Source organism: Olea europaea, chromosome 17 (assembly GCF_002742605.1).
Source record: "Olea europaea var. sylvestris chromosome 17, O_europaea_v1, whole genome shotgun sequence".
Taxonomy (NCBI): domain Eukaryota; kingdom Viridiplantae; phylum Streptophyta; class Magnoliopsida; order Lamiales; family Oleaceae; genus Olea; species Olea europaea.
The window spans coordinates 17,887,716-17,906,331 of NC_036253.1; the positions used below are offsets into that span (position 1 = coordinate 17,887,716).

General features: G+C 37.6%; 1 protein-coding gene across 1 annotated transcript in view; it reads right to left on the bottom strand.

Annotated features, from left to right (window-relative positions):
• Positions 1–1,500: 1,500 nt before the first annotated feature.
• The window catches only part of LOC111365313 (phosphoenolpyruvate carboxylase 4-like), a 30,551-nt gene continuing 13,435 nt past the window's right edge, over positions 1,501–18,616 (bottom strand). Inside the window, exons 16-20 of the mRNA XM_022985760.1 lie at positions 5,209–5,307; positions 4,969–5,057; positions 4,138–4,264; positions 3,854–4,060; positions 1,501–2,534 (exon numbers count right to left, since the gene is read on the bottom strand). Of these exons, the coding sequence (XP_022841528.1) occupies positions 1,710–2,534; positions 3,854–4,060; positions 4,138–4,264; positions 4,969–5,057; positions 5,209–5,307 (1,347 nt within the window). The 3' untranslated portion in view covers positions 1,501–1,709. The remainder of the gene's footprint in view (positions 2,535–3,853; positions 4,061–4,137; positions 4,265–4,968; positions 5,058–5,208; positions 5,308–18,616) is intronic.

An 18,616-nucleotide genomic window follows, 5' to 3' on the forward strand; every position in this document is an offset into this window, starting at 1 on the left:
GAGGACTATACACACTCATCTCTAGTGCCACCTCAATATGAACATCGTTAATTAGTCCAATACTTTGCTATTAATAGCAAAAAAGATTGGGTGACATCGTCACTTCATCATAATTACAACACCTCTGTAGTGCCACCTCGGTATGAACATCGTTAATTGGTCCATCTTTGCCATTAACAGCTAAAAACCCAAGAAAACCTTATCCCCTCGTCATAATTACAACACATCTCTAGCTAAGATACCTTGTCCAACGAGATGGCAATTTTTTCTTGAAGCTACATGTACGTCCTCATGTCATTGATTATCATCAACAAAATATCCGGGAGGCAATTCATAAGCCCTCCACTTGCCTTCTTATTCCTCGCTTCGCTAGCTTCTAGCCTACGAGATGAAAACAATTGTCAAAGTTTGTGTTATATAAGTATTCACACCTACACTTGAGGATTATTGTCATAGGCAGTCAGCAAACCAACGACAAAGCAAGATACTATGCAAGGTCCACTCTCCGCTCTACTTCACTCTTCCACATTTCTCTGAGGTGGTTGGCCACCTCTTCTAAAGTGATAACACTTCATTCAAAATGGTTCGTTTGAGGTGAGGCATCACCTCCTGTTGTAATGTATTTCTGAGTTGGGGCCAAAAGATACCCCATATAAAGATATTTCATGCGTCAACAGATAGGTCAATCAACTTTTCAAATTGCTTTATAGCGTAGGATAGCTAGGTTTCTATTTGTGTTAATTGGCCACGTGCCTATGACAATTGGGTTCGACACAATTGAACTTCATTTGAGCAGTTGGAATATTCAACTCTCCTTGAACTCGGCACCCTTTATTCTTATTCATTGGGTCTCTCTCACACCCAAATATTATAACTTGAGCATTTAAGTGCCGACGACCATAGAACCCCACTAGAGCTAAGGTCACGTGTAGTCTAACGTAACATCCAAGTGTGCTAATAACATATATGTGAACAGAAGAGCTGAAATCTATTGATCACATACCCATCGACTTTCAAGGTCAACATCTTTAAATGAAAAAATAAAGTGGGAAAAAAAAATCTAATTTTCCCCAACTATTTAGCATGTCCCCTTCTAAAAATTGAAACTCAGCGTTGATCATGCCACAAAAATTAGTATTCATCATAGCTATTAATAATTACCAATTTATGTGAGTGGAATCACTACCGCATTATTCAATCTATAAAAAGACATTCTAGCTTCACTAAGCACCGCAGCTGCATAGATTAAGTGCTTGTTTGATAGGGATTTTATTAATTGATTTTTTGATCGTCAAAAATAAAGTGAGTCCTGTGTGTTAAAGAAGATTTCAAAAATAACGGCTGAAATAGTGAAATAACAGTCAAAAAATTGATTTTAATTGGATATTAAACTGTACCAAACATGCTCTAAATAGCATTATTCTTTCTAAAGTCACGTCAAGCTAACCTGATCTGATCTCTAAAAAGTTAGTAGTAGCCAAAATCCATCAAGCTCCATGATCTCATAACGTGCCAATCATAATAGCAACACAGCATAAAACATGCAAATAACATACAAATTTTACATAAAAGTCAGTAACAAACAAATATTCATCAGTTATAGAAACTCAAATTTTCCAATCCACTAAATCTTATGCGAAACATAGCCGAATCAATAGAACCCTACATGTATCTGGGAGTGTATACATTTGACAGTACAAGAAGCACGTCTAGCCGGTGTTCCTCATCCCAGCAGCGATGCCGTTAATCGTGATAAGAAGTGCATCACGAAGTTTATTATTATCGTCATCGTGGCGTAACCTCTTCAAGATCTCAACCTGCAACATGTTCATTGGATTAAGATAAGGAAGCCTGCTCTCGATCAACCTCCGCAGGCTCCGGTTGTTCTCCGACAGCTTTTCATGCCCAGTAACCGACAATACGAATTCTTCTGCTGTCAGAAGCTCTCTCCTCAGCTCTACACCGAGCTGTTGTCGTTTCTCAGAGACTAAAACCTCATCATAATGTTTAGCTATAGGAATGTCTGCTTTCCCGATAACCATTTCTATGAGATCAATAGTGGATTGAAAGAAGGGCCATTCTTTGTACATTGCTCGTAAATCTTCAGTATGCCCCTTCTCACAAACACCCTTTAAGCCTGCTCCTACGCCAAGCCAGGCAGGAAGAACAAATCTCGTTTGGGTCCATGCAAATATCCATGGAATTGCCCGTAGATGTCCGATTCCAACTGAACTCTTTCTTCTTGTTGGACGGCTTCCAATGTTGAGATAGCCAAGCTCGGCTTGCGGTGTAGCCTCCTGAAAGTAAGCAAGAAATTCAGGATTTTCATAAACTGTGCTCCGATAACTATTGCAACTAATTTTTGAAATATCGTCCATTAGATTGCGCCACTTTTGTTCTCTAGGGTGGATTGGAGGCCTTAAAGTAGCAAGCAGCACAGCTGTTGTGTAGATCTCTAGCTGCCGAACAGCTATCTGGGGTAATCCAAACTTGGCCTGCACCATTTCCCCTTGTTCAGTTGATCGTAGAGTACCCTGACAATTCAAGAAAACAATGAATACCATTTTAAAGGCCAGATTTAAGGTGGTGGCAGAATAAAGCTGTATCTGAGTAAATACGCTAGCATACAATCATCAAAGAAATATAACATAAATCAGAAATGTTTTCATCATCATGCCAGTAAAACAAATAGGGAAAGACTTAAAAGTAGGCTGCACATCACAATCTCGTAGAGCAAACTGTTAATGCCCTCAAACCTTCTTTACAGCTCCTTACAAAATGGGTGACTGTTCACGAACAATTAGTACCAGTTGAAATGTGAAATTCTGATTTCAATAAAACTTCTGGCAGTCTAAATTAAATTTGCACGCAACCACAAAAAAAATGCAGTTATAACAAGTCCTATTCTAGTTTAACATGCATTTACTCCTAACAACCCCGCTCGACGTTAGTCAGTCATAAGGATATAGTAGTTACTCTTCACGTTAAGAGCAAACTAGTTATAAATAAAATATGCAAAATTAGACACACAAAAAAAAAAAAAAAAAAAAAAAAAAAAAAAATTATCTACTTAAACAAGCTCAAGCACATGCAAATCAAAGTTTAGTAGTTAACTATATATCCAAAAAATGAGAAAGAAAATTGAATTGGGTAACATCAGAGATGGTAAGAGATTCCATCTTAGAGGCAAATGAGAAAAGTATAAATTATTTATGTATGCCTCAATTCGCTGGGAAATATAACATTTTATGTGTGTTTGATATGACGCAAAAGAAACGGATGAGAAGAATAAAAAATGTGAATGAAATATGAAGAAACCAGCTTAATCTTTTCCCAGAAAAAAACAAAACAAATAAAAGAAAATTGATCGAACATTTTAAATTTAGTTCTCTTGCTCTTGACAGTTTAAAATGATTTTAAGAAATGAAGCTAATTAATGAGAAATCACATGCATTATTACAATTCTTAAGAGTATGTACTTATCTTCATTTTTCTGATATCAACAAAGCTTGAAGTGCTCTCTGTGAGAGTCATCGAGAAATGCATGATCTTAAGAGAGGCAAAATATCCATGCCTATACATTACAAGGCCCACCTTTTATCATGGATGTAGCTAGGTCAATTTGACAGGCACGAAGTATTGTTATTTCACCTATTTTCTCATGTGAATATAATGTGATAAAATCTTAAAACAATAAACTGATGTAAAATACTACAGGAGAAACCTGTTGTACAATTTCTAAGACGTGCACTACCACTTATTGCAAAGTGCAACATCAAAAGAACAAAAATTTAGACCAATCAACGAAAAATTGACTAGGAGTTTCAAGGCCAGTTACAAACTGAAAACTAACCATAACTGAACCAGGCGGCTGTGATTGAATAGCAAGGTATGTAGGACCACCACCTCGTCCAATACTCCCTCCACGTCCATGGAAGAGAGTAACTTTTATGCCATATTCATTGCATGCAGCCACAACATCTTCTTGAGCTTTGTAAAGTTCCCATGCAGCAGTAAAGCGGCCAGCATCTTTGCCCGAGTCTGAATATCCAACCATCACCTGTAGACAACTAATGCTTAAAACTGGGCTCAAGTTAAACATCTTAAAATATTGGGTTAACATGAAGTCATAAGTACCTCTTGGTGTCCATTATGGTTCTTTATAATGTGGTTCCGATACCAATCAATTGACAGCAGTTTCCTTATTGCCGATCCAGCTTCTCTCAAGTCCTTCACAGTTTCAAACAGAGGAACTACTCGCAGCCTATAAGAAATTTTTCTTTGGTTACAGGTACATTTTATTGATGCTAAATGAAATGCAGAAAAGTTCAAAAATAAGGCTATTATTTATTCCCTACATAGCTGATTAAAAACAGAAGCAATCAATCATCTGCACATAGCTTTCCTGACATAATATAAAGGAGAGTCATTGCTTATAGTTGCTTTATAAAATTCACTCATCTAACATCACAATTCTTCATTCAAATTATTTATTTATTATATGGATAATGACATTATCAACATAATATAAATTCAGATGCCCCAAGGTAAAATACTTAAACCCAGAAGATGAATAAGCACACTGCCTTTACCCAAAATTGTGCGTTTTATCATATATTTAACGGTGCTATGATCTAGTTATGTAAATGCTGGAAAATTTCCTCTTTCTAGAAACAGAATATGTGAAATTAAATTATAGAATCTTAAAATATCTTCAGAAGTTTCTTCTTTAATACGAATAGGAAATAAAAGACAGCTTAATCTTTTAAGTGTTGTAAATCACAAATATCACTCTCTTCATTGATAAAACCTAGTCAATGTTCTTCATTTTCTGTTAATATGATGTCTGAAAGTCAACATAATTCATGAAAATGAAGATACCAAATTATATGTTTGTTATTGTTTGTAATTCAAACTGGAAGCTGTACAATTGCATATTCTACAGGTAACTAAGAAAAACTATCTTACGTTCCGCCAGGACAGGGTCTTCCTAGTTCTCCAGCAACAGCAAGGCGAGCATCTTTCTGTAAGAGTTCGACTGCAAGGACATCGCTAGCCTGTTTTTATACAGGAAAGCAATGTCGTTGACACAAGAAAAAGGAAAAGGAAGTCGAAAAATAAATCGTTTTGAAATATTTTAATATCACAATATCCATTTTGGAGTTATAACAGGGGAATGCAGACAGCAGTATGTATTACTAGCCATACATTGGAGGCCATGGAAATCACATATGCTCCGAGTGAATCGCTTCCCAATTCAGCCGCTACTCTGAAGGTGTCTAATACTTCTTTGACGTCAGGAGCAACCTTAGGAGGGAAAATGTAGTATAATGTCACTGATGACAGAAGAAATGGTAATGCAGTGATATATGGCTATAAAATTTTGAGGCACCATCTATCCGCAGATTGCCCACAATAGTAACTAGATGTAAGAACATCTCAGATTAATAGAATGCAGAAGCTTGCAAGATACTAAGTGCTCAAAATAACTATATATTTGTTCCAAAGCCAAGGCACACGAGAATCTTTTTTCCTTTTTATTCTTTTAGATAAAACAAGATGTGATAAAGGGAAAAGAAATGTGAATATGCTAAAGGCAGCAAAAATGGACTATTGAAATTTAAAATATAGAGAATATCCTACTACACTGGTTAAATTAACAACAATTGACTGAATGATTTTCCCGTTTGGGCTCCATTGCATTATATAGGAAGAACTTTACATACACACATCTAAATATGGTAAATGTAATTATGATAAAATACAATTTAACAATATTTTGCCGGATGAATTCCTCGTCTCTCTTTCATGCTTTTATAGAATGTTACAAGTTATTTATGGATACCAAGTATACAAGGAAACTAGCTAATATATACAAGGAAATGACCTAATTTCCTTTAAATAAATAATACATACTAATACCCCCCTCAAATTGATGTTGGTGAGTCCACAAGCATCAATCTGCTAATAAGAAAATTATGACGATCGCGAGTCGGAGATTTGGTTAAGATATTTGCGATTTGTTGAGAAGTGGAAACATGGGGAAGAGCGATGACCTTGGAATCATAAGCATCACGAATATAATGACAGTCCACATCAATATGCTTGGTGTGCTCATGGTACACAGGATTGGCCGCAATCTGAATAGCACTAGTGTTGTCACCATGAAGAGGTGTAGGTTGTGACTGAGAGATACCAAGTTCTACAAAAAGACCCCGTAACCACACAATCTCAGAACAAGCAGCGGACATAGCTCGATACTCGGCCTCAGTGGAGGACTTAGAAACACAGTCCTGTTTCTTACATTTCCAAGAAACGAGAGCATCACCAATAAAAATACACCACCCAATAGTAGATAGACGAGAATCAGGACAACCAGCTGAATTAGCATCATAATAAGTTGTGAGCTCAAGAGACGACCCCCGAGGGAAGAAGAGACCACGATGAGTACCAATAAGATAGCGAATAATGAGACGGACAGCCACCAAATGAAGATGACGAGGGGTGTCCATAAACTTGCTTACAGTATAGACTGCAAAGGAAATATCCGGACGTGTGATAGTGAGATAGATGAGACTACCTACCAACTTACGATTAAGAGTAGGATCTGGAAGAATAGTTCCTTCATCCCTTCGATATTTAACATTGAGCTCCAACGGTGTATCAATTGAGGAGGGTTCAGATAGATTAGCCAACCCAATCAAGTCTTGAATATACTTATATTGATTTAAGAAGATATCATGTGATATAGTATGTACCTCTAAGCTAAGAAAGTAAGTTGACCAAGGTCTTTCATATGAAAAATCGAGTGAAGATGTTGCTAAAGTTTCTGAATAAGACTATGATCAGACCCGGAGATAATAATAGCATCCCCATAAACTAACAAAAAAACAATACCAACAATACTCTTGTAAAAAAATAGACGCATCATATTGACTCTGACTAAAGGAGAAATCCAAAAGAGTGCGACGAAACTTGTCAAGCCAAGCACGGGGAGCCTGCTTAAGACCATACAAAGACCGTTTTAGCTTGCATACAGAATCAACTGGGGAAAGAGGCATACCAGATGGAAGTTTCATATAAATGTCCTCCTTGAGATCTCCATGTAAGAATGCATTCTTCACATCCATTTGATGTAAATACCATGACTAGGAAGCGGCAAGCTATATCAAGAGACAAACAGTGGTCATTTTTGCTACAGGAGCAAATGTCTCATCATAATCTATTCCATACTCTTCACGATTTCCCAAAGTAACTGATCGAGCCTTATAGCGCTCAAGAGAACCATTAGAACGAAGTTTGATGGAGTACACCCATTTACTTCCAATGGGTTTCACTCTATGGACATGGCACAATATCCTATGCCTTATTGGCTTCAAGAGCCTCAAGTTTTGCTTTCATTGCCTGTTGGAAGGAATAGAAACCGAATTAAGTGTAGCAGACATTGAACTATGGGAGGAAAAATCATACCTATTTGGTGATCAAGAAACACGAGAAGTACGATGAAGAGAGACAGGAGGTGGCACATCATCAAGTGCAGGATCTGGTGCCATAAGTGGAGGATCAAAGAGGCTTGGAAGGACCATCGTCGGAGAAAAAAGATTTGGATTAGTGATGGATGTACCACGCCTGCGAGTGTAAACAAGACTCGGCTTGTACCAAGATGGTATTGAAGGGAAATCAGGTAAGACAGAGAACACAGGAGGGGAAACCACAGTCTCGGAACCAAAGAATGATTGTTTAAAAAAAAAAAAAAAAACATTACGAGAAGTTCGAATTCGTTGTGATGTAGGATCATAACAAACATATCCTTTCTGAGTCCCACCATATCCTAGAAAGGCACACTTGACAGATTGAGAGGTGAATTTTGTTCTTTCATGTGGTAGCAAATAAACAAAGCATACACACCCAAAAGGACGGAGATGAGAATATGTGGGATGATGACCAAAGAGTTTAGAAAATGGAGAAGCATTATTAAGAGTGAGAAAAGGTAATCGATTTATAAGATGCACAACAGTAGACAATGCTTCACACCAAAAAACAAGAGGGAACGGAAGACTCAATCAAAAGTGCTCGAACCATATCAAGAAGGTGACGGATCTTGCGTTCTGCCATCCCATTTTGTTGAGGGGTAGAAGGACAAGATCATTGGGTAATAATACCTTTAGTTTGTAAGAAAGATTGAAAAGCATGAGACATGTATTCACCTTCCGAATCAGATCTTAAGACTTTGATTGAGGAGGAAAATTGGTTGCCAATGAGAGCAAGAAAGGCATGAAAAGCATAGAAGACCTCACTCTTTGCATGAAAAAAATAAATCCATTTAAATCTACTATAATCATCAATAAAAATAACAAAGTACTTATAATGAGTATGAGATACCACAGGTAACACCCCACATATCACTATGAATAATATCGAAAACATGCAAAGCACGAGAACCATGAGATGGGAATGGTAAAATTTTACTTTTAGCAAGTTTACGAGAAGCACAATGAAAAGAGATAACCGAAGTAGGAGTTTTATTACCAAGTAAACCCGAGTTTAACAAGTGTTGTAGCACATTTGAATTGGGATGACCCAATTTCTTATGCCAATCAAAAACATCTAAAGTGGCAGAATTACAAACAAAAGAAGAAAATGAAACAGGCTTCGGTGAAATAGGAAATAGACGTCCCTTCTTAGGCCCCTTCACGTTCATCCTTCCAGACACCTGATCCTGCACATAATAGCTAGAGAAAGAAAAAGAGGCAGTACAATTATCATCACCAAGTTGCCCAACAGATAAAAGATTAGTTGACAAATCAGGAGAGACTAAAACGTTAGACAAATCTGGTGATATATCCCCTACAGCTGATATAGGAAGGGTGTTACCATCGACAGTATGTATATTGAAAAGTTAAGTATATGATCTAAGATTACTAAGCAACAAAGGATCGGGAGTCATATGGCTAGAGGCACCTGAGTCTAATAACCAAGAAGAACACATAGATGGTGGATTACCTGAGATACCCAAAGCAGAGATGACCATTTGTTGAATCGTCTCAAGAGTTATGTGAGTTTGGGAAGAGTTAGGAGAGGCTGGAACTTGAAAGGGAATCGATGGTGGAGCAGAACTAGAGGCTAAAGCAGCAGCGGCAACATAATTTGGTCCAATCTTGCGTGGAGGACGAGTGGGGCACTCCTTAATAACATGACTAGACTTCTTGCAATAATTGCAAATTTTTCTGGGACACTGAAGGGCCATGTGACCAAACCCCTTACAGCTATAACACTGCATTCTAGACATATCCCGATGCTTGAATTTTCCTTGAGCCACATAAGCCATAAGAACCGGTGTCACCCGATTCTATTGTTGCTCTAAAGAGGCACGAGTGAGAAGTCGTTCTTCCCTTAGTAATTCACCTAAACAATCATCCGACGACGGAGGAGATTCACGATTCATAAGACTAGATCTGATAGGTTCAAATTCAGTTCTTAATTTCATGAGGAATTGGTCTCGCTTTGTAACTTCATGTACATCTTGTATTGCCTTCAACCTATCAGAGGAAACCGAAGCATAGATGATATCTTTGTACTTAGTCAAGAGATTAGAAAAACCCGAATAAAATTCTTCAATAGTACGAGAATCTTGAGAAAATTGCACCAGTTCAAACTCCAACAGAAGTTGTCGAGCATTGTTACTCTGAGTGTAGACTTTCTTCAAATATTCCCACATATCCCGAGCAGATTTGTAAGGTCGAAGATTAAGAACAATCTAATCATCAACAGATCCAATGATCCACGCCATAATTCGAGAATCTTTGATTTTCCAAGCAAGATACTTTTCTCTGTCTTTTTCTTGATTAGGAGGCGGGAGGCTTCCGTCGATATGTCCCCACAGATCGCCTTTTCCTTCAACCAATAGCTGAAAATGAAATGCCCATGAAGAACAATTTTTTCCAGTAAAGTGAGTATAGAAGGAATCACCCTTCTCCACAGACATGGTCAAATATCCACAAATTAATGCAATCCACCAAAGGAAATTAAAACACAGGCAGCCCAAACTAAATGATGGAGGCCCAAATGGCTCGATACAATTCAAAACTGAATACTAATATAATATTCCAGCCCACTGATGAGTGAATTTCACTCATTGATTTAATGTTTCTTAAGCTTGAAATATTTGGTTTTTTTTGAGAAATGTAGAACGTTTTGATGCGGGTATTTGTGTTGCTTTATAGGTAAACCAATTTGGTGAAATGGTGAGTTTGAAGGGTGGAAAAGAGTCAAAATTACATAGAAGTGAATGGACAAGAAGAAGCATCAAGATGCACGTGAAAGACGATGGAAGAAAGAAGGAAGAAAACCAACTAAAAAAACTTGCCACAGCGCCTAGGCGCCACAGTTGCAGCGCCTAGGCGCCACAAATCAGCGCCCAGGCGCTGTACACGCACAAAGGAAGCAAAACTGCAGCGCCTGAAACAAGACAGAGACGCAACGCCTTGGCGACACTTTTGTAGCGCCCAGGCACTGCATGCCGAGAAAGGAAAAACGCAATTTTTCCAAATATTTTCAACCTCGCCCAACTTCAACTCGTAATGCAAATTAAGGTGATTATAAATACATATTGACAGACTAAAGAAAAGAGGTTGGACGGCTGAAGAAGGGAGGCAAGGAGATACACTAATTGAGAGAAGAATCACTGGATTTTGGAGAAAAAATCAAGCTGCAACCTGAGTTTTTCTTATCTTTCTCTTTTCCATGCGATTTAATTTGTATTTTATTGTGTTCTTCTCAATCATGAACAAATTTATTAAATCTAGAGTTTGATGTACCTATTTGAGACATGATTCAATTTCTTTATAGTATTTCCATTTAATTTTCCAGAATTGATTTGTATTGTTCTTGCTTAATGCTTTCAGTTGCTTGATCACCAATTGAATGAATTGATTCTCTAAATTTAACGCTCAAGAGAGGGAAATTTAAGCATGATCTAAGAACAATATAACCTAGATTTGTAGATTTCGAGAGAAAGTGCAATTCTTTGAGGGTAAAACAAGAACCAAGTGCGTGATAATCTTTATAAATTTAACTCGGAATAGAGATATTGGGGTTGAAATATAGAAATAGGTTCTATTTGACGCTCGAGAGGGGGAGATAGAATTAACTTAGGATTCTTGCCTATGAATTCAAAAAATAATTAATGGAAATATCTATAGGGATTGAGAATTATATCGAGAATACGGTAAAATCACTCCCTAGACATTACGTAATTTTGATTTAATCTTTAGAAATTGCCTCACTTTTATTGCATTGTTTAATTCATTGACATTAGTTTAGTATTCAAACATCAATTTAACACCCGATTGTCTAGATAAAGTAAACGCGGACACAAGTATAGTACTCAGTGGAAGTCGAATATCAATCCCAGTGAATTCGACACTTTTCAATTCTTTAATATACTACAAAACTTGACACCGTGCGCTTGCGGTATAAAATCACGTTACATAAAACGCGTGGCACCCACTAAACACCAATTGTCCCAACATAAAAGCCCACACCAAGACCACAATAAAATGTTGAGCCAATAACAATCAGGAAGAGACGCCAAACAGAAACGACACCGAACGAAATGAAGTTGCAGATGACGGAAAGAGGGAAAACGTCTCCAACTAAAACTTACTGCTAGACTTACCGGGAAATTGAACGCGAGGAGGCTGCAATACCTGAGAAGATTGTTGGAAGCCCAAGAGAACCCACCGCAGAGACACCAAAGCCCAAGAGAACCCACCGCAGAGATGCCTACTCTGATTAAACCAAGGACGTCGACTATGAACTAGTAACCGATCGTCAAACTCACAAGGGACGACCACAGTGACGCCGACTTCGATGAATTGAGTGATGTTGAAGAAAGTAGAGATACCCACTAGAACCACACGGTGTGAAAATGTTAGGGCTCGATACCATATCAATATTTTGCCGTATGAATTCCTCATCTCTCTTTCATGATTTTATAGAATGTTACAAGTTATTTATGGATACCAAGTATACAAGGAAACTAGCTAATATATACAAGGAAACGACCTAATTTCCTTTAAATAAATAATACATACTAATACAATTATATACGTAATTAAGGTAACATAAGTTGTCCATAATCTTCATCATAATCTTTGTGATCTTATTATTAACATCCCCCTCAAATTGATGCTGGATGACCTAAAAGCATCAATTTGCTGACAAGGAACTGATGCCACTGTCGAATCATCACCTAGGTAAATATATCAGCAACCTAAACATCAGCTGTAATATGTGGAAGAGTAATAATTCAATCATCATAAGCTTTCCTTATAGAGTGACAATCAACTTCAATGTGTCATGGAACACATGATTAGCAGTAATTTGAATGGCATTAGTGTTGTTAACATGAAGTGGAGTGGGATCTAGTTGGGAACAACCAAGCTCCAATAGAAGACCACGAAGCCAAATAATCTCAGCACAGACAGAAAACATAACGCGATACTCAGATTCGGTAGAGAATTTAGAGACACGATCTTGCTTCTCACTTCCCCAAAAAATAAGTGCATTACCAAGGAACATACACTAACTTGTAATCGAACCACGAGGTCTACACTAATTTAAGAGGAGAATTGGTAGGGAAGAAAAGATCCGTACCCAGCAAGTATCTAATAATGTGGCGAACCGTGACCAAGTGAAGATGTCGTGGTATGTGCATAAATTGAACAGCCAAGAAAATATCTAGTTGCGCAATAGTGAGATAATTTAAACTACCCACTAACTGGTGATACAATGAGGGATTGGGAAGAAGATTGCCATCGCGATACTTCAAATTTACCTCCAAAGGAGTATCAACAGATTGACCATCCTGAAACACAGTCAATGAAATTAGCTCCTTTGTATACTTATGCTGATGTAGGTAAGTTTTGGCTAGATCTAAAATCACCTCAAGACCCTATAAATAATGTAAAGGTCCTAAGTCCTTCATATGAAATGACTCCTTAAGGCGGTCTTGAAGGTGGGATACCAATTTAGAGTCAATTCCAATAATAACTATATCGTCCAAATATACAAGAAGAAGCACAATGCTCACCTTGCTGTCAAAAATAAATAGTGACGAATCATATTGACTCTGAGTAAATGAGAACCTTAGAAGAGTGGAACGAAACTTATCAAACCAAGCACGAGGAGCCTATTTTAACCCATAAAGCAAGCTCTTTAGCTTACAAACAACAAAAGAGGGTAAGGAGAATAGTCCTGCCGGGGGTGACATAAATCTCTTCCTTAAGATCACCATGCAAGAAAGAATTTGTGACATCCATTTGTCGCAAAGACCATCCCTTGGAAACAACTATAGCAAGAACGATACAAACCATTGTCATTTTGGCAATAGATGCAAAAATCTCTTCATAATCCACGCTATATTCTTGATGATTACCAAGATCCACCAATCGAGCTTTATATCGATCTAGAGATCCATCAGAGTGTAACTTAACAGAATGGACCCATTTACACCCAATAAGTTTGACGCAATGAGAACAATGAACAATATCCCATGCGTGATTCTCCCAAAGAGCTCGAAATTCCTCTTGCATGGCTTTCTCCCCATCCATAAGGTTGAGTAACTGCCTGAGAATAAGTAGGAACGTTGATAAGAGATAAGGTTACAGAGAAACCATACCGATCAGAAATCTGAGTGGTGCAGGCAGATCGCCTAAGAGAAGTAGAGTTTGGGATTGGATCAGGGTCGAGAAGGGGCGATGGGGCTAGAGGCTACCGTCTCTTATATACCAAATCTGGTTTAAAACGTTCGATGGAACCAGAACCATCATCAAAACCAAGGAATGGAGCCAAATTAGATGGGGACATAACGTGGTACTAGGAGTAATACTGATTCTCAAAGAAAACCACATTGCGAGAGATACAGAAACGATTAGTAACATTATCATAACAAACAAAACCCTTATGGGCAATATTGTCACCCATGAAAGCACACCGTACAAATTGAGCACCAAACTTATAACGTTCATGAGAGGCAAATGAACAAAATAAACACACCCAAAAGTATGCAACATGTCATAGCTATGATGTGTACCATATAGGCTAAAATGAGGCGAGTCAAACCCCAATGCTAAGCAAGAGGTTTATTTATCAGATGTACAGCTATGGAGAGTGCTTCAACCCAAAATTGTGGTGAAATTGAAGATTCCAAGAGTAAAACTCGGATGATATCTAATAAGTGACAATTCTTTCTTTCAGCTACATTTTGCTAAGGAGTATATGGCCAAGAGCGTTGAGAGAGAATCCATTTTTTGTTGTAAGAAGACTAACAATCATGAGACATGAGTTCCTCGCCGTTGTCGAACCTCGAAATTTGAATGTTGGAAGATAACTATCTCTCAATATAAGCTACAAAAGTCTTAAGAACAGTATTGACCTCCCTTTTAGATCTAAAAATATATATCCAAGTGTAACAACTAAAATCATCAATAAAAATTACAAAATATTTATAATGAGCATGTGAAGTGACGGATGTCACGCCCCAAATGTCACTATGAATAATCTTAAAGCATTTATTGGCACAACACCCATGATTCCGAAATGGAAGTGTCTTGCTTTTTCCAATTTACAAGCATTACAATTAAGAGTCCAATTGGAGAACTGAAACTAATCTTTATTGCCCAAAAAACCATATTTCGATAAATGAGATAAAATTGAAACATTAGGATGACCTAATCTCTTATGCCAAATATCATGTTTAAGTCCAACATGAATACAAGCCAAAGATATAGCAGGAGGAATTTTAAAATGTAATGGAAATAATTGTCCGACTTTAGGCCCGATCGAGATCTCCTTCCCCGACCTCTGATCCTACACAAGACAACCAGCATGAGAGAAACACACATCATAGTTATTATCAACCAATTGTCCAACCGAAATCAAGTTAGTAGATAAACCCGTAGATATAAAAAATTATCGAAAAAAGGCCCAATATCACTAATAGCAGAAATTAGGAAGATATTGCCATTAGCAATCTGAATGTGATGTGTGCCAGTATAGTGTCGAATGTTATACATGAATTAGAACTACCTCTGTTATGATTTGACGCCCCTGAGTCAACAAACCAAGGAAAAGAAATAGTTTGATCATTACCTTGTAGGCATAAAGTAGAGAAAGCTGAAATAATCATTTGTTGAACCATTTCTGGAGTAAGAGCCTATTGACTAGTGCTAGCTTGTGGAAGTACGAGTAGGTCCCTGAGCATCAGCTTGAAAGGCCCGAGCCTTCTAGTTCGGAGGCCGTTAAGACACTACTTGATGAAAGACCCTGATTACTTGCAGTAAATGCAGACCGTTTGAGGACAAGTACAAGCAATATGGCCGTATCCTTTGCAGTAGAAAAACCATAGTTTTCCCTTTCCTCGCCCTTGGGCAATATATGCAAAGGTTACCACATCAGATGAGGATATATTAGCTCCTAAATTAGATTGAGTAGCTAGCCATTGCTCTTCGCGCAAGAGTTCACCCAGACACACATCTAACGAAGGGACTGGATCACAATTCAACAAACCCGCTCGAACCACTTCAAATTCGAGTCCTAATTTCATAAGAAACTGATCCCACTCGCTAATTTCTTGAGCATCGCACATTGTTGATAAGGCTGCCGCAAGGACCTTAGTATGAATTATCCCAAAATACTCACTCCACAAGTTTAGAAAACCCGAATAATATTTCTCAATAGTAAGATTAACTTGAGTGTAATTAGCTATTTCTAACTCCAACTAAAATCTTCGTGCATTATTATCTTGAAAATGGATGTGTTTCAAATACTCCCACATCTCTTTAGCAGTAGTAAAGGAGAGTCGATTATTTCCATGTGCGCTCCATAGACCCTAGAATCTAAGAAATAATACGAGCATCCTTCATTTCCCATGCACTTAGATCTTTAGCATCGTTAGGCGCATTTCATGACACATTAATGTGACCCCAAAGCTCCTTCCCTTTTAAGAACATCTTGAATTTAAATTCCCATCTGTGAATTTAACATAAAAGGCTTCAATTGACATGATTCCGGAAAAAAATACCAACCAAACGCACGCTAAACAATTAGCCCAATCCACAAAATGACCTAAATAACCTAAAATACCTAAGCTCAAATGAATTAATTCAAGGTGGAAAAGGCCTAACTCTGAAGCCCCCCGCCCTCCTAAAAAAAATAAAATAAAGGACCTCCACAACCCAACCACCAAATTACAACTCCATATAAAAAGAAAGCCCAAATCACCACAAGGCAAAAGTCACGACATCAACTGCCACTCCAATCACCAATTGCCGAAAGCGATCGACATCGACGCCACGCAATCGACCTCCCAGAGTATGGTGCAAACATGTCACACCCCCCACACACCAAAGTAGACGAAGAAACATAGGTTACGACACAACCAGTCACCACCAACGTGGTCTAAGAAATTTGACGATACCACAGCGCCGAACACTGACTAAATTGTGCAAATTCTCGCACACTATCACATCGCAAGTTGATTGTCCACCAACCATCGACAACCGCGTGACAACCCACACCTTGAGAGGCTGAGTGAAGTCAAGGCCAAAGCTTTAGCAAAAAAGGGTATGCTCTGATACCATAACAATTCAATTGACTGAATGATTTTCCCGTTTGGGCTCCATTGTATTATATAAGAAGAGTTTTACATACGCGCATCTAAATATGGTAAATGTAATTATGGTAAAATACAATTATGTACGTAATTAAGGTAATATGTCCATAATCAATTCATAATCTTCATTATAATCTTCGCGCTCTTATTATTAACATAAATCACTTGATGGAAGTTTACTGATGTAAGAGCGTATATTTGACTAAGACAATTGAAGATTAAGAAATGAAAAGGGTGCAAAGAAAATAAGAATCGAGGGTAAAAGAAGATATCAATTTATCCATATAATCAAAGGGTGTGAATTACATTGAATATGTCCTCTATTTATGGAACAAATAATATAAAACTAATAGAACTTCTAATAAGCTAGAACTTTATCAAATTATTAAAATTAACAAAAGGAAATGAGCAGAAAAGGAGGATTCAAGTGTGGTGGCATGTCCGACGGAGAAGTTGGGGTAGTTCTAGGAGCCAATTGATTTCGGGAGGTGAGAGGTGTTCGACAGGCTTAGGGTTATGGTTTGTATATGCTGGACTAGTTGGGTTGGTGAAGATGTTGATGGGAATTAGTGGACTGGTGAAGGCCTGTAAGGTCGTGTGTAGCTGGGACGGGTCAGATGTGGTTTGTTGGGTTTATGGGCTCTGTGCGCAAAGGGTCATTTGTGGAATAATGGGCTCGATACTTTTTTAGATTTATATGAACTGTTCAATGGAGTAGCTGGGCTGGGGTAGGCTTGGCTGTAATAACTGGGCTGAAGAGTTGGTATATGGGTTTGTATTGTATCAGCAGCTGACGGGTTTTGAAGAATAATAGCAATATGGACAGCAACTAAACTAAACAACAAATGAGAAGGCTGCTACTTTTTTTGGGATTTTTTTTTTTTTTTTTTTTCCTTTTTTTAAAACTAATCTAAACTACTATGACAGAAGAAAGATGCTGCTGCAGAGACAATTAATTTCTTATATTTTGTGTAGTTCTAAGACATCTATGTATGTAGGTGGTTATAGGGCTTGGACGGATGGTGGAAGGTGCTGATGTGTATGGATTGGATGGAAATATTGGTTGGTTAATGTTTGAAGATTTTTGAATTTGGGGAAGTGTAGACCAAAGGAAAATGAATTGCTCTGATACCATATTGATGTAAGAATGTATATTTGACAATGAACAATTGAAGATTAAGAAAATAAGGGATGCAAAGACGACAATAATTGAGGCAAAAGAAGATACCAATTTATTCATATAATCAAGGAGGGGTGTGAATTACATTGAATAAGCCATCCATTCATAAAGCAAATAATATAAAACTAATAGGACTTCTAATAAGCGAAAACTTAAACAAATTATTAAAACTAATCTAATATAATTAAAATAAACATACTTTGAATAAAACTCTATTTTAAACTTCGGTCTGAACTATGTCTATCTCCATCATTTACATTTTAAAATTTTTGGGTTGACATCATATCTACTTTCCATAAGTTTTTTTGGTCATCCCCGGAAAACCACATGCATTTATGTTTAGCTTGAAGATTTCAGGGACATTTGCAACCACAGAACATCAAGGACTGCCACTTTATAGTCTCATTGGATCATCAATGTTTTCATGCAGAGTGATACAGGCCTCATCCCCAGTCTAATATAATCATAGCTTGACCAAAATACTTCAGTGAATAAGTGCAATGGTTCTATTAGACTAACACAACTGCATAGGTCCAATTCCCGATGGAGGGATAACACTAACTCCTCATAAAAAAGGAGCAGGCTTTTGGTAAATGGCAGGTCCACCTGTACTAAGAAAGTTCAAGATGCTCGGTATTACCAGATTCAACATAATTGCCAACCCATCAGCATGTTAAGATTGTACATATAATGCATGTTTATATTTGGAATAACAGCTTTTGACTATGAATAGATACATATTCACAGATGTGTGCATGTAT